This window comes from Exophiala spinifera (assembly GCF_000836115.1).
Source record: "Exophiala spinifera strain CBS 89968 unplaced genomic scaffold supercont1.1, whole genome shotgun sequence".
NCBI classification, from domain to species: domain Eukaryota; kingdom Fungi; phylum Ascomycota; class Eurotiomycetes; order Chaetothyriales; family Herpotrichiellaceae; genus Exophiala; species Exophiala spinifera.
The window spans coordinates 663,409-679,042 of NW_015622513.1; the positions used below are offsets into that span (position 1 = coordinate 663,409).

At 51.8% G+C, this 15,634-nt stretch overlaps 7 protein-coding genes across 7 annotated transcripts; 4 read left to right on the forward strand and 3 right to left on the reverse strand.

Moving 5' to 3' along the window:
- Window positions 1–417: 417 nt before the first annotated feature.
- On the forward strand, window positions 418–2,606 carry PV08_00246 (uncharacterized protein; the record flags this gene model as incomplete). Its single annotated transcript, XM_016374612.1, has 7 exons — window positions 418–483; window positions 569–641; window positions 712–718; window positions 794–971; window positions 1,060–1,944; window positions 2,073–2,201; window positions 2,295–2,606. 7 exons carry the CDS (start codon window positions 418–420, stop codon window positions 2,604–2,606), a joined length of 1,650 nt encoding a protein of 549 aa, XP_016239888.1.
- Window positions 2,607–2,827: 221 nt separating this feature from the next.
- Window positions 2,828–3,274, reverse strand: PV08_00247 (uncharacterized protein; the record flags this gene model as incomplete). Its single annotated transcript, XM_016374613.1, has 1 exon — window positions 2,828–3,274. The coding sequence occupies one exon, from the start codon at window positions 3,272–3,274 to the stop codon at window positions 2,828–2,830; it is 447 nt and encodes a 148-aa protein (XP_016239889.1).
- A 358-nt stretch (window positions 3,275–3,632) lies between these two features.
- PV08_00248 (uncharacterized protein) lies at window positions 3,633–5,546 on the reverse strand (the record flags this gene model as incomplete). The annotated part of the gene is made up of 4 exons (XM_016374614.1): window positions 3,633–4,219; window positions 4,275–5,046; window positions 5,103–5,295; window positions 5,461–5,546. 4 exons carry the CDS (start codon window positions 5,544–5,546, stop codon window positions 3,633–3,635), a joined length of 1,638 nt encoding a protein of 545 aa, XP_016239890.1.
- Window positions 5,547–7,762: 2,216 nt separating this feature from the next.
- On the forward strand, window positions 7,763–9,882 carry PV08_00249 (uncharacterized protein; the record flags this gene model as incomplete). Its single annotated transcript, XM_016374615.1, has 4 exons — window positions 7,763–8,109; window positions 8,167–8,278; window positions 8,341–9,480; window positions 9,688–9,882. 4 exons carry the CDS (start codon window positions 7,763–7,765, stop codon window positions 9,880–9,882), a joined length of 1,794 nt encoding a protein of 597 aa, XP_016239891.1.
- A 403-nt stretch (window positions 9,883–10,285) lies between these two features.
- On the reverse strand, window positions 10,286–13,204 carry PV08_00250 (uncharacterized protein; the record flags this gene model as incomplete). The annotated part of the gene is made up of 3 exons (XM_016374616.1): window positions 10,286–12,330; window positions 12,378–12,751; window positions 12,801–13,204. The coding sequence occupies 3 exons, from the start codon at window positions 13,202–13,204 to the stop codon at window positions 10,286–10,288; spliced, it is 2,823 nt and encodes a 940-aa protein (XP_016239892.1).
- Window positions 13,205–14,200: 996 nt separating this feature from the next.
- Window positions 14,201–14,691, forward strand: PV08_00251 (uncharacterized protein; the record flags this gene model as incomplete). Its single annotated transcript, XM_016374617.1, has 2 exons — window positions 14,201–14,445; window positions 14,499–14,691. The coding sequence occupies 2 exons, from the start codon at window positions 14,201–14,203 to the stop codon at window positions 14,689–14,691; spliced, it is 438 nt and encodes a 145-aa protein (XP_016239893.1).
- A 103-nt stretch (window positions 14,692–14,794) lies between these two features.
- On the forward strand, window positions 14,795–15,187 carry PV08_00252 (uncharacterized protein; the record flags this gene model as incomplete). Its single annotated transcript, XM_016374618.1, has 1 exon — window positions 14,795–15,187. The coding sequence occupies one exon, from the start codon at window positions 14,795–14,797 to the stop codon at window positions 15,185–15,187; it is 393 nt and encodes a 130-aa protein (XP_016239894.1).
- Window positions 15,188–15,634: the final 447 nt, after the last annotated feature.

The window sequence follows — 15,634 nt, forward strand, 5'->3', positions numbered from 1 at the left end:
GCACTTCAGAAGTAAACCCACTTTTTGCCTCTCCAATCCACCGTCGCCAATACCGAATCCCAGCAGTCTTTGTTGAAGAAATGAAAGATAAGGCGAATGCTGATAGCTTGATTAATCTACCGTTCTCGACCAAAGCGGTCTAAACCTTACTTTAAGGCGAGTGCGAAGCGCGAAGATAGCCAAAAAGATGTGTACCTTTGTATCCCTCATCGCTTGCACACTCTCCGAGCCCAATCGAAAGTTATTAATATCGGTGCGTTGTCGTCCATTTTGAGGACTGGGATCTGGCTGTTTCCTCCCAGGATCTCTGCACCTCTTGTAGAAATTTTTTTCTTTTGCTACCACCCAGCGGCAGTATTCGCAGCACCTTGATGTTGAATCCGTGAAGTCAACTCTGACCTGCTCGAATCGACGACCATGGCGAAGCTTAAAACAATCATCAAGAAGTTGGAGGTCCCAGACGAGGGCACCGTCTCCGATAGGGTAAGCTCGACATTGCTTCCACGACTTTTCTCTCTCACACCGGAGCCCTTTGTGTATTATGGTCTAACGCCGTCGGTGGGATCAGTGGATTAACAACGACATCAAACCTATCGAGGAGGGAAGAAGGACATGGACGTTCTGGACGTTTCATAATCTATGTAAGTCACCTTCGCGGAGGAGGATCTACGAGGTCGACGCTGCGTTGTACTAACCCTCATCGCTTCACAGGGGTTTTGTAAGTTTTCACAAGCTTCTTGAACGCGCACACTGCATATACTGCATATACTCATTAGCCATCTCAACATCACAGAACCAACACAAACATCTCAACATACATGACTGGAAGTTCCTTGATCGCACTGGGCCTGACATGGTGGCAAGCAATCATTGCAATCATCGTCGGCGCCATCCTCTCCACCGTCTTCATCGTCCTGAACTCGATGCCAGGAGCCTACTACCACCTCGGTTTTCCTATTGCCAATCGCTACGTAAGAAAATCTCTTGTCCTGAAACCTCGTCGGCCTCATATCTCAAGAGTCCGTCACCCGTGGAACTACGTATCTGACAAGTCTGCAGGTCTGGGGCATGTACGGCTCAAGCTTCGTCATCTACAACCGCATCCTGCTCTCTCTGGTGTGGTATGCCGTTCAAGCCTGGATCGGCGGACAATGTGTCTACGTTTGTCTGGAAGCCATCTGGCCAAACCTCGAAGAACGCATTCCCAACCACATCCATGCGACAGGATTGACGTCTGCCACCTTCCTGTGCTACGTCATCTTCTGCCTGATCTCGTTGCCCCTGATCTGGATCAGGCCTCATAAGCTCAAAGCGTTCCTATACGTCGGTGTGGCATGCATTCTCGTCTTCGAAGTCGTCTTGCTCATCTGGGCTCTGGCCACCATGGACGGGTTCGGCGACACAATTTCCTCCAAGCCGGCAATCCAGGATACATCAGTGGGCTGGATGATCTTATACGGCATCATCAGCGCCATTGGAGGCATCGCAGCAGGTATCTTGAATCAGTCGGACTATGCGAGGTTCGCGAAACGGCCTAAAGATGCCATCTGGGGCCAAATTGCAAGTGCCGCGACATATTCCATCATCAGTTCCGTCATCGGCATTCTAGTCACCGCAGCCACACAGCAACGATACGGCGAGCCTTTGTGGTCGTTGCCAAGTCTCTTGGTTGCCATGATGAGAGCCGGACACGGCCGTAGTCGTGCTGCGGGATTCTTTGCCGGCGCGGCTCTGGTAATTTCGCAATGGGGGATCAATATTCCAGGCAACGCTCTCAGTGGTGGTTTCGATCTGGCTGCCACATTTCCGACCTTCATCAATATTCGAAGGGGAGCTTACATTACGGCGTTACTGAGCATGGTAGTGAACCCGTGGCAATTACTTGCTAGTGCGTCGACTTTCTTGGCTGTATTGAGCAGTTATGGTGTCTTTCTTGGACCAATGGTGAGTGCTGGTGCTCCCTGTCGCCCCAACTATTCAAACCCTCAGATCAACCAACGACCAGCAAGCTGGAGCTCCTCATATCGTGGCTGGGGGTTTTTGTTGCTGCTGGACTCTGACATCACGAACAGGTCGGTCTCATGATCTCAAGTTATTATATTGTAAACAAGAGAAAAATAAAGGTCGACGATCTATTCCGCGGGAACCGAGAGAGCATATATTGGTACACCTGGGGCATCAACTGGCGTGCACCCATTGCTGTGAGTTACACCCATGAGACTCGACAGGCTGCGTCGCTGTCACACATCCCTCCCGGTGATGCTCGACTCATGCTGACATTGCTCGCTTGACAGTGGGTACTAGGTGTCTTCCCCAGCATGCCTGGCTTCGTCAGCAACGTCAACAACTCAATCACCGTGTCCGTCGGATGGACCAGAGTCTATTATATTTCGTTCTTGGTGGGCTTTTCCATCGCAGCCGTCACCTTTGTTGCGCTGCATCATTTCTTCCCGGCTCAGGGAGTCAAGGACTTCGTGGCCAGACCCGACACCGCGAAGGAGACAATGCTAGATGCCCAAACGAGGTGGGACAACGAAGGGGTCGCGACCCAGAGTGTGTTGCCGAAGGACGTGCAGGACATAGAGACGTTGCCGAAGGATATCTGATATGATAGATGGAGAATCAAAGAGAATCAAGATGACAATGCGAAGAGAAAGAGAGGTATTGAATTCCTCGCCGATAGCCTCGGAGTGATAACCAGTTGAAGATACGGCTTAGGGCGTGACAGAATTATCACACTCAGCTTTCTTTGAATGATTCCGCCTAGAAGGCAACGTGGAGCTGGTAGCACATCGCCGTTGTCTTTGTGAAGAATACCCAAAAAAGGTCACTGCTTCAAGCTCGTAGTCGCTCGCTCCGCATCCTCCCTCACCTTCTCCAGCACTTCGACGGCCTCGCGTGCCTTCTCGACCGGGACGAACAAGTGGTCGTGAAAATACCCACTCACGGGATTCACGCTTAGGCCCTTCCCCGCGAGCTTGGTGGCGAGGTGAGCCATGAACCCGACTGCCTCGAGACTCGAATGGACATTGCACGTGATCATCCGGCACGGGTACTGGTACGCCAGTGCATGTTGTTCGGCGAGAGACTGTGTCACCACGAGCGTGACGCCCTCGGCTTCGCGAAACGAGAGCAGGATGTCGGCAAATGGGATCATGAACGGACTGCGGAATTGCTCGTGCGGGATGGTAAGGAAGACGTATGTTGGCTCGTGAAGGACGAGCGTGAGGCTGGAGAGGAGTGTCTGGAGAGACGTCTCGCCTACCGCTGCCATGGAGGATGGGAACGGGAAAGGACTTGAAATGCTGGTGGATGGGAGTATAACTGTTCGCGCTCTTTCAAGGTCAAATACTTGACGGCGTAAGCTGGCTGGCTGTTCGATTGTGAGGCAGCAGAGAACAATGAATTACGCGGTGCAACGAGGTGAGATTGATGTAGAGTTTCGGGAAACGTCCAAGCGGAGAACCTCCTCGTCTGACGTCTTGAATTTCTTCCATTTTTCACGGCTTACTATGCGGATACATTTGTCAGACCGCACACAGTTGTGGTCACTTACAACAGGGCAATTCAACGTCAGGAAAAGCCCATGGACGAAGATGTGGTTCCTCAACTTGAAGAATCCAGATTCTGTTCTATAGAAATTTCTCTAGCCGACGTCTGATGCCACCCTTTTCAGAGTCGATCTGGTCAACTTGAACGGCACCGTGTTCCTCCTCTACGATCTCACCCTGCTGTGCAAACACCTCGTCAGGACGCAGAGCACGCTCAATGAAGGTCTCTCTGGCCGGGAACACAAGCGACAGTATCGTGTACACGATGGCCGTGCCGACGAACCCAAGCAGCCAACCGAACTGGTATGGATGAACACCACTCCCAACGTCGATGTTGTTGTTGATGCCGTTGACAAAGCCCGGAAGTGAAGGTGCAACGCCGACCAGGAATGCTACAATGGCACGCCAGTTGACACCATACGTATACCGATAGATCCCATGTGGATTGTACAGCGCGATCGTGTCGTACTTGCGCTTGTGAATGACCCAGAAATCGAAGAGCATGATGGCCGCGATCGGTCCAAGAAATATGGCGTACGCTGACATGAAATTCAGGAAACTGCCCGCCGACTCTAGGATCTTCCAGGGAACGAGCGCCCAGCAGATGAAAGCAGTAATGAGTTGACCTCGGCGCATGTTGATGTATCTTGGAGCAAGAGCCATGAGGTCTAAACGAGTCAGCACAGTCATTTGGTCTCGAGAGGTGAAAGTCAGGAGACTTACCATTGGCAGCGGACAAACTATTCGCTGAGATATTGACACCCAGCGCGGCTAACGCAAAGGAGAAGGCAGCAAAGAATCGAGCTGCTCGATTGTCCCAGTGCCCTACCAGTGCCATTGGGTCCCATTCGACAATGCCATAATGGTAGCCACCCGCGCTGCTGGAGGCGATACCGATGAATGCGATGAAGGTGAAAAAGGCCGGTAGCATCGGCACATACATGCACTGCCACTTCACCGACACACGTGAGTATCTGGAAAAGTCGGCCTGGTTGACTGACAATGTCGCATAGTTTCCGATGGTGGAGGTCATTGAGGAGAGAAAGGCCCAACTATAAGCCGACCCAGACACGGTTGCTCGCTGCTTGAAGATATCACCCCCGTCTGTCGACGCAAACGCCCATATCAGGATCGCCACCCAAGCCGCAGGGACAATGATTGTCTTGGCCATGAACAGGAAGCGCAGTTGATTGGGGTGCATGACTACGAACGGGATCTGAATGAGCCAGAAGATGAAGAAGGATATCATCGTCGCAGTATCGATACCTTGGGATTCCGGAATGTGATTCTTCAGTCGCAAGAACGACGGCCATATCGCTCCAATCATGACACGGACTGTGTTGGCACCGTTCATGGTTTGTATGGCGAACCAGAAGATGGCGAGAATGGCTCTGGAGATGATCGCAACGTATGAGCCCCAGAAACCCCAGCTTGCTCGAGCTATGACCGGGAACGGAACATGGTGTAGCACTCCAATGGCACCGTTAAATGCGATCTAGGTTCATGTTCGTCAGGCATAGCCTTTATCATCGAGACATAATATCAACTTACAACCCAAGATATGATGAAGAAACTCAATGCCACAATACCCAAGGACTCACGCCACGATAGGCCCACAGCGAGCATTGCTGAAGCAAATTGCCATGTCGCGGCGTTGAAAGCATCCGAGATCCAGTAGGCAATAAAGGAGACCACCCCCCACTTACGACGTGCCGGTGGGACAGGGTCGAGATCCTTGTTTGTCCTAGAGATAAAGTCAACAATGCGTCAAAACGCCAGAGCACAACATTTCGCGATGCCCAGCTCGGAAGGATGGTCTTTGTCATCCTCAAATCTTGCAATGAGTACAGAGTGTACGGAGACAGCTGTTGGAAACGACAATGAGACGGGGAATTCTCAAACTACTTACCATCGTGAATTGCCTTCGGCAAACGAGGACTTGGGCTGTTCAACCTTGAGATGAGGTCTCTCGAACTTGGGGGTTGTGAACTTCATGACCGGCAAGATGGACGCGCAGGTCGATCAAGCATGGAAGCCATGTGTCTACGTAGGAGCCGAGACCCTTTTAAACGTGGTCGTACGGTGTTGGATTCCACAAGTGATCGACGGCATGTCTGACTCCTTATCAGCACAGCCAAGGGCGTCCTTGCCTTCCTGAATTCTTGGTCCATGCTTACGGGAGAAGCCCGCATACCTCTGACGTTGGGTTCCTGCGCAGTCGGGGCAAGTGAAATTGAAATCGTGTTGTCATATCCATATTCAATTGCTGCGTGTCGATCATTCGCGACGCCTCCCGCAACGATCGGTCAAGAAGATAACGGCAGCTCCACCACCCTAAGCCGTCCTGGGAAGGTAGCTCCTGTAGCTCTCCTCCATCAAGATTTGTGGCTCACGGGGGGTATGCGGAGATACGAGACGAGTCTGGGCAACGGACTTTTCCATAACTGTTTGGAATATGGTGATGCTCCGGGGATACTGGATAGTGAGTTTTGTTACGGACTGGGTACAGAGCAGACAAGGCTGATAAGGAATGAGGAACTCCGTTTGCGCGTCAGCGTCTGAGTGGGGATTTGCCGTCGCAGCCTCGCCTAGTAAGGCTGTGCCTATACTGGTACATAAGGTATGGATTTCTCAAGCGTGACGCTGACATGGTTAGGACAGAACTCTCGAAAGCCTGCGCCAGGAAGGTGAGTATCAACGGCTCAATTACCAGACTTGGGAACCGTGCACCAGTAAGTTTCTTCGGCAGATATTTCTCTTGCAGAATCAAGGGAGTGACGGTAGTCCTTGGAGATTGAGATCAAATCATAACTCAGTCAGGTATATCTCAGGAGCTCTCATACAGTCTCCTTATGTCGATGACATAGGAAAAGTACCAGCAGGACTTTACGAACAACATCCGAGAGTATGAGAGGACACCACGACGCTCTGACGCTCTTCTGTTCCCCGGCAATATTCGGCTAGCATCAGGCTAAGTCGCGAATAACATCGAGCACTCACCTAGAAGTAATTTGGTTCGGATTGTCCAACCTTTTGAGCCTCGTGATAGTCAGAGATTGTCCATCACCACTGCTATCTCGTCCCACCTATTGCAACCACGCAATTCAGGATAACGAGATGCGCCTTGGTCGAGATCATGCCGCCGCTACAAAAAAGTGCCTGGCTCAACTACCAATCATATATTATCTCCAAGGGCATTATCAGAATGCAGAGGCGCTGTATGTTTACGCAATCGACGCTCTTTTCGGACTGCAGATTCTCATCACCCCGACGTCCGCTGGTAAAGCACAACTACGCCCTCAATCCGAAGAAATTGGGCAGGACCGGCAAGAGAGAGCAGTTGCAGCGATGCATTCACTATTCTTGGCTCCGATCTAGTCCTCTCGTTTGGCCTTTGGCAATCAGCAGCCGCTTGTGAGAGCCCCGCGCAGCCCACAGTCTCATGACAACCGCAATTGGCGCCTTCTGGAAATGTCCGGTCTGCCTCGCCTGTTCACTTTTTCCACTCTGGCGACCTGTCAGAGTGAGGTGAGGAGAGATTGGTGACAGACTGTTTTCTGATTGTCTACCGGGTTTCAGCCACTCACTTAACCTTGTCCGCGGGTTACCGCTCTGAGATGAGGTTCATGCAACGACAATACAAGTAAGGTCAAGAGACAGGAACCTCTCGACTTTGTCAGCTTTTCTGATCACGGGCCTTCTCTCCGGAGTATTGCGGTTCAATACTCCACAGCCTTGTGGTGCTCCACAGCATTAGCCCACTTAAGAAACCGAGAAAGTCCGACTGCCCGCTTGTCAACATCTTCCCGTCCCGCTGATAAGACAAGTTGCCGTCTTTTCTATGTTCTCAGACCGCCTTACTCTACGTTATTGTCAATAATTTGCACTGTCTAAGAGCAATTAGCTTGGTAGCCTCTTGGCCTGCGATGACTAGCTACCATACAGCTGGTACCTTTGTCCCGTGTCTGCTATTGGAGGTCACCAGTCGCGCGGTTGGAATACGCCAAAGCTACTTTTGACGATGACTATCGAAATGCCCACGGTTCTATTTTTCTTGGAAGGCCCGCAACATCTACAATAGGTGAACGGTCACGAATCGGGAGCTTTCGAATGGCTTATAAAGACACCGTCTGGCCGCCGTGGTTTTTGGCTTGTCCGTGCTTTGCAACCTGTAAATCCGGCAAGCGCAAAGGTGAAGCAGGATGTGGACAATGAGGCCCTTCGTTCTCTCGACTGTCGCGGGGCTCCTGTGCACGGTAACTTCTCTGTCCACCGTGCAGGGAACAGCATCTCTCTTGGAACTTGATGCGCCCTACCTGTCCAACAACAGTCTCTACTTTCCACAAAATGCAGGGGCCTGGCAGAACCCCAACAGTACAGCTCCGGCAAGGATCTCGGAGCATGAGAACCCATTTCCAATGGCAGAGTGCTACGGCGTAGCTTTGGAGGAGGCGACCATTGATCAAATGCAGGGATGGATGGCGGGTGGTAAATTGACCTCTAGACAGCTAGTCCAATGCTATCTCGGTCGCATTCTGCAGTTGAATGAATATGTCAAGTGAGCGATGCCAACCTTGTAGTCCTTGTAATGTCAGTCGCTAACAGTCACCCACAGTGCAATCCAAGAAATCAACCCCGATGTGTTCATGATCGCAGACCAACTCGATGCTGAACGTGCCAATGGTACTGTCCGTGGACCTCTGCATGGTATTCCGGTCGTCGTCAAGGTACGTACATCTGACCCTAACCCGGAAGTTCCTTTCCTGGCACACGCCAACCTATGATCTAGGACAACATGGCGACCAAGGACAAAATGGAAACCACTGCTGGGTCGTACGCCCTCCTGGGATCCATTGTGCCTCGTGATGCACACATTGTCAAGCTGCTCCGCGAGAAAGGTGCCGTGTTGCTAGGCAAAGCCACGCTGGACGAGTGGGCCAGCATGCGAACCAATTCAAAGTCTTCGGGATACTCAGCACGAGGAGGCCAGTCTCGCAACGCTTACAACCTGTCCACCGCACCCGGCGGCTCTTCGTCTGGTTCATGCCAGGCGGTGGCCTCCAACATGATACCCATCAGCTTTGGCACCGAGACCGACGGTTCAGTGATTGGTCCAGCCCGTCGCGCATCTCTGGTCGGCTTCAAGCCCACAGTTGGCCTGACGTCTAGGGCCGGCGTGATTCCCGAGTCCGTCCACCAAGACACTGTGGGCAGCTTCGGCCGGACGTTCAAAGATGCCATCTATGCCCTCGAAGGTATCGTCGGCGTCGACCCTCGCGACAACTACACTTCAGCCCAACAGGGACCCAAGGACGGCAACTACACACAATTTCTCGCGACCAAGGATGCCCTCAAGGGGGCCAAGTTCGGTCTCCCCTGGCTGTCTTTGTGGAACCAGACAGGGAACAAGGCGGACGTGCCCCAGCTCCTGAAAGTGGTCGACCAACTGAAGGCTGCGGGTGCCACGATCATCAACGGAACCGAGTTCCCTCATTACAAGGACGTCATCAGTCCGCGGGGGTGGGACTGGACTGTCGGACCCTCGCCGCTGCTCACCGCCGGGTACCGCGTCAACGTAGACTTCTACAACAACATCCGCGACTACCTGTCTGAACTTAACAACACGAACCTCCGCGGCGTCGAGGACCTCATCGCTTACAACATCGAATACACCGGCATCGAGGGCGGCATTCCCGGCACCGTGGCCGGGTTCAGGTCTGGCCAGGACGGATTCATGGAGAGTCTCGAGACCAAGGGGGAGATGAACAGCTCGTACTACGAGTGCCTGGCGTACCTGGACAGAGTGTCGAGGACGGAAGGCATCGACGCTGCCCTGTCCTACACGTATCCCAACGGCACCGAGATCAAGCTTGACGCACTCCTTGTTCCGTCGGGGTCCGGGTCGACCAATCTACCTGCTACAGCTGGGGTGAGTTTCCTTGGCTACGGTTATGACATTTGACTGTTTCCCCCTCTTTGTTGTTGTTGTTGTTGTTGTTGTTGTTGTTGTTGTTGTTGTTGTTGTTGTTGTTGTTGTTGTTGTTGTTGTTGTTGTTGTTGTTGTTGTTGTTTTTAGTCTTCTTGTGAGGTTCAGTTTGACTTGTTGGACTCTTGCTGACTTTGAGACCTTTTTCAGTATCCAATGGTGACAATGCCAATCGGGGTCAACGCGCACAGTGTCCCCGTCGGCATCGCACTGATTGGAACGGCGTGGAGCGAGGCCACTCTGATCCGGTACGGTAGTGCCATCGACGACTTGGTCCAGGGCCGAAAGAAGCCACAGTTCATAGAGTGGTGGAGCAAGTTGGTTCCCGTAGATTACTCGGTGTAGATAGACTCCCTGATGTACGTTGGCTGAGCACGTTTGACTCACACCTCGTCACATGGTACAAAAAGTAATAACAATGAATGCGCTTCTCTCACGTTCAGGTTTGACGACTACACACCAAGTGACTGACTACCAAGTAGGAGGTGGTAATATGTAGAGACCCTCAGAATCAGTTTAGTAAGTAGTAAGTGGTAAGTAGTAAGTAGCGATATGCAGAGACTCTCTAGGACTTGAAATGTTCTCTGAATGTTAAGGGACAACACCACCACAAAAGCTCTCTAAGAGTTACAATCAACCTAGACTTCTTCTTTTCTTGCTGTCGAGGAGCCCATCTCCTCGCGACACGAATCAACGCCCACATCGTCAAATATCTTATGGATACAAATACTATTAACTTGCTCATGAATCAAAACTTCTTTCCCGGCATCGTAATCTTCAAATGTGGAACAAGCTCTCTTCCCTCTGGACTCATAAATCGGTACTTCTCTTTTACAATCTCTCGTAACGTCTCCAAATAGTCATCATTCATCGCATCGTGTATATCCACAGATTGCATCCTCGTAGTCATTGTGCCAGAATCCGCGTATCTGTCGACAGTGGCAACACAGTGCACGAGCCGCTTAAAGCCGCCAATATCGTCAAAAGCACGGGTTGCTACCGAGAGGTTCAAGGTCATACTGTGTGGCGGGATTGTTTCAAAGGGCAGTCTGGAAGACCTGGCGCGGTAGAGCTTGGACGTGCCTTGCTGGCGTTGTTTATGTCTGATCATATACGCTCTTGGGTCGCCGTCAGGTATTTGTAGTTGTTCAGGAGCGGGCATTTGGGAGGTCGTCTCGACGAAACCACCTTCGCGTTCGTCTCGCACGGGACCGATTCCCTCGTCTCGTTCCGGATGGGAATGAGAAAGACCTCTTTTGGCAGCCAGATAGCGATTGCGATGTGGATTGTTGGGCTTTGCCATTGAGGTTTGAGACGCGTCGTTATATGGACGACCACCTTCAAAGTCGCTTGGGGAAGCACCAGCTTCGTCGGGTTCGGAACCTGCGTCGTGAACAATCTGGACATTCTTATTTTGACTCAAGATACCTCGAACTGACGCCATGGGATGATGCCATGCTGCTCCTGCTGTTGCTGCGAGTCGCTTCTGATGAGCGATTGCCGTCTTTTTCCTGTGTTCGAAATCCATAATTTCAGACAGTTCAGATCCAGGCACAGAAGAATGACTAGATTCGGGTATTTCCATCCTATCCTCGTCTGAACTCAGAGACCGCCCCCTCTGTTCCGAATCAAAGTCTCGACGATGTCCGAACCTTTGGGGTGAGACAAAAACACCTCGCTCTACATGTCTTTCAGACCCCGTGAGAGATGATCGGTAACCACTGGAAGTTGTAAGTGACGCTAGCGATGACTGTGAAGATGCCTCCATAGTTCGCTTCAAAGGGGCCTTGAATGGTCTCTGTCCGGATCCCGTTCGAAGCCCTGCAGCAATAACTGGGACACGTGGGAAGGCTCCGGTGCTGTCTTCACTTTGATTGGGAGCTGGAACGTTTTCATCCTGGTTAGGTGAAGCTCGACCTTGAGCTAGCCGATGGGCAGCTCGGGAAATTTGCGGTCGTAACTGGCTCTGCGGCGTCAGCCATGTCTCCAAACCCATCTGCTGGGACGTTGAAGTGTTATCTATCCCATGACTGGTTCGAGGATCGGAAATGGTATGCAAACTCTGTTTATCCTTCTGAGGCCAAGGTCGCTTCGGAGGACCCGGGTTCTGATACGGTAACAAATCAGATCCATCTGAAGAAGTGGGAGATGGAAGCTGGTCCTGTTGTCCAAATTCTTGTCTGTAGTCACTACGCAGCAGACCTGGAATGGGCTCTTCAGGTTCAAGCGTTACGAAACTTGACCCAGAGGATGAGGATGCTCTTGCCCTAGTAAATGTGCCCATCTTTCTCGGCAAGACAATCTTGTTCATGGCGGCAATGGTAAAGGGGTTTCTTATAGCCCCGAAACTCTCTTCTGCCTCCGAAGAGGGTTGAGAACGTACGTTTCGGTCCGTCGCAGAGGGTTCTTGCACATCTTGCAAGTCTGCGGTATTTATAGCCGGAGCAGACACAATAGTGACACTTGGGTGCCCCATTTCCGGATGTTCTTTGGGGGGTGCATCGACACCACCATAGGCTTTTTCGAACAGTTGTTCCACCAATGACAAGAGTTGGTCCGGTCGAAAGAAGAGCACTTCATCCTTTGCAGGCTCGACATTAACATCGTAGCTTTCGGGCGGACACCGTATCTGCATGCAGATGAAAGGCCGAGATATGGAGGTAGACTTCGGTAGGACACGGTTTAGATAGCGTTTGTAGCTCTTGACAATTTCTTTCATTATACCTCGTTCTGTGTTGACAGGCCGGCCGTCCACTGATAGAAATTGAGGACCACCCCGTATCTTCTCAACGTCTAGCGACATTAGTAGAACCAAGAGTTGTATGGTATGAAAAACGCACCTGCATCTGAAGAGACAAGAAGCGCATCGAGGGACCACCCATCTTCGACGCCTTGCTCGCCCTCAGTGGGGGGCCACCGGTATGGAACAGATTCCGATACGATCTCTTTTCCTACAATCTTGGTAGCGACTTCACTCAAAGAGGCGTTTCGACTGGCAGCGTAGACCCAGTCTGATTTTTCGTTTTTAGATTTGAGAACCTTCAAAGAAAATCGAACGTCACGCCGAGCAAAGGCATAAGCGAAAAGAAGACTTTTGACGGATTGCAGTGTTTTGGCAGCACTTTTCAGGGCGGCCTGCTTTCGCACGGGTATCTTGGTGAGAAAGTCTTGCACTCGAAAGGTTGTGCCCACCGGATGAGAAGCGGAGGAAGAACTGAAAACGTCATGAAACAGCGAGAGCAGCGAAAGTCAATCGAACCTACCTCTGCATGCCCGAAGCCGTATACTTGAGAGTTGTCCCGACGATCTCGCCCTCCACTCGTGTTGTCACGCTCACAGCTGAGCTCAGTTCGGCGATGCTGGCAAGGGCCTCGCCACGGAACCCCAGAAAGGTACCCCCGAGGCGATTGAGGTCATCCAGAGACCTGATCTTGGAAGTGCAGCCTCTCTTGCATAGGAGTTGTCTGTCTTGTACGTCGACACCGATTCCATTGTCCTTGACTTGGATGGCGTCTATAGTGTTGGTGGAGATTTCGATGCCGATGGCTGTGGCTCGCGCATCGAGGGCGTTGTCGACGAGTTCCTTGACCACCGATTTTGCGTCACTGAGAACAAGTGTCGATCCAAGAGCCCGTGTGGTGGTCTCCGGGAGTGCCTCAATTGGCATCTTCGGTCCATCTGCACAGATGTTGGGCACTCCGGGCAGAGAGATCTTGAATGCCTGGACTACCTGAGCGTAAAAATGGAAAATGGAAAATGGAAAATGCAGGCAACTTTACGCGCCTCACGCGTTGTCTTGGCAGCCTCCCGAAACAGCTCCACGTGTCTGCGCTCTCAGATACGGAGTATTAGGGACAAGGTTCCTACACACTCAATCCCTCGTCTCAACGCAGTACTCGAAATCGTCACAGTATCCCATGTTCGATCGGGTACGTGACGAAATCTTCCGAGGATACATTCCTGTTCCTTCTTCTCTCTCACCCTCTAGCTATGCATATCGAGACTGCCGACGGAGTGTGATTCGCCTGGTATGAGAGTCTTCGCTTTGGATTGTGCCAGAAATACTGTGAGATGCTTTCGGCTAGGTTCTGTGATTGCTGACGCTACATAGATATTATGATATCTAATGCACTCGCGAGTGCTCCTGTTAGTGCAGGAGGAAATCGATCAACCCGGGTTACTCGAGTCTTCCAACTCATTCCGCTTTTGGGCTTCTTCTCAAGCTATAAGACAGAGTTGGATCCAACAAGCCATGGAGCCTGACGCCAAGCGCAGCGAACAGCGGCCCATAGTAGTAAGTGTGTCGGTGATCCCAGATTGCGATTGGGAGAGAAACCGCCAACCTCGTTCGAACGTGCATGCGGCCGACGCCATTACAGATTCAGAAATCTGTCCTGTTTTGGCAATCTCTCCTATTTTGGCAATATGTACAAATGCATATCGAGGAATCGCTACGGGTCAGCGTTGGAATGAAATGCGGGCGCTGGAGACCTTATTCCTGCCTCCGTAGGTCCAGATACTTGAGTCCGGGTTGAGGGACAGGCAGAACCATTTTTCCTATCGTCATTGGCCTTTGACACGCCTCAGCATCAGACAGTGGTACCAATATTTGAACCCTTGGTCTCAGTGACCGGGTCATTTGCAAGCAAAATGACCCCATACAATGCTCGCGTCGCCTCGCACGCTTCTGAAAGGCGGAAGAACTGACCTCCGTAGAGATTTCAATCAAAGCCTGAACAGGGCCAATCCAGCTATAAAAGATGGTGTTGGAAACTCACTGAGCTTGACCCTGCAGCCGAACGACACAGAGCAGAGTAGCCAGCACTACTCCGAAATCACAATGCCTGCAGCACTCGATCTCGCCAACCCTGATCGCACCATTCATGTCGGTGTCGTCTTGATGGGAGGGTACGAACAATGCCCCTCCGGCCTTCGTCTATGCCACTGACTGGGTATTGCAGTGAAACCGAGATTTTGGATGTTGCCCCCGTCGATTTCTTTCACGGTCTCACGAAAGATTCCATCCAAGACTGGCCTGAAGATTGGCTGGACCCGAAGCTCCGAGAACAAGCCATCGATTTCAAGTTTCACTGGGTCAATGAAACAGGAAACCCAGCAAAGTTAACTGGGGCATTACCCTCCAGCCGACGGTAGAGAGACATGCCCATCCTTTCGCATCCGGGTTGGAGGACCTCCAGACTGACGTCGTCACATGTAGGACACATTCGCCAATGCTCCAGTGTTGGACATTGTCCTCATGGGAGCCCATAATGTCGGGTACCAGCCTAACGAGGTCGAACTCGCATATGTGCGCAAAGCCTACGAAAACAGCTCCGCCTTCATCACCGTCTGCGGTGGAATACAGGCAGCGCTGGACGCCGGAGTGCTCAAGGGTAAGTCGGCAACGTGTCCGCGGTTCTTGCTGCCCTATGCCCGGAAGACTGCCCCGGACACCAAATGGGAGGAGAAACGTTGGCAGCGCGATGGCAAGCTTTGGACGAGCGGAGCGTTGCTCAACGGACTGGACCTTATACGTGCTTTTGGCAAGGAGATGTGGGGAGGCGAAGGGTCACTGGTGAACTATTGGTTGGAAATGGGCCATTTCCCTGAAAGGGATGTCAATTATGGTGACGCCCCTTCAAAGGTGTAGATGCATTTTTCTGGGAAGCTTCAAGGCTTCCAGGTTGTGTGCGCGGTGAACTCAAGTTGGCAATGCCGAAGGAGCAGGCAGTGCTTCTTGAAGGACTCCAGTTCGGCTAACGCACGCTCCGCGGTCACCGACAATCTACCACTCCGTCAATGCTAGGGGCACTCTTTGAACTTCTCGATGAGCAGCAGGATTTACATTGTATCACGGAAGGTGGTCCATACTGCTTCGATATTGAGCATACCGTAATCTAGAAGTTGGGTCATAAGCAGGAAATCTGCCTAGCCAGTGTCGATGCCAGAGAAGAGTGCTGGTTAGAGCTGCAACATGTCTTGAAAGAAGCGCCTTCCGATGTGGAAGACTTGGGAGACACAGGCTCAGGAGTGGTGGCCTCGCTTTCAACAGTCTCGAGACAGTCGTAGTAGATGTGTTCTCATCGTCTTTCCATGC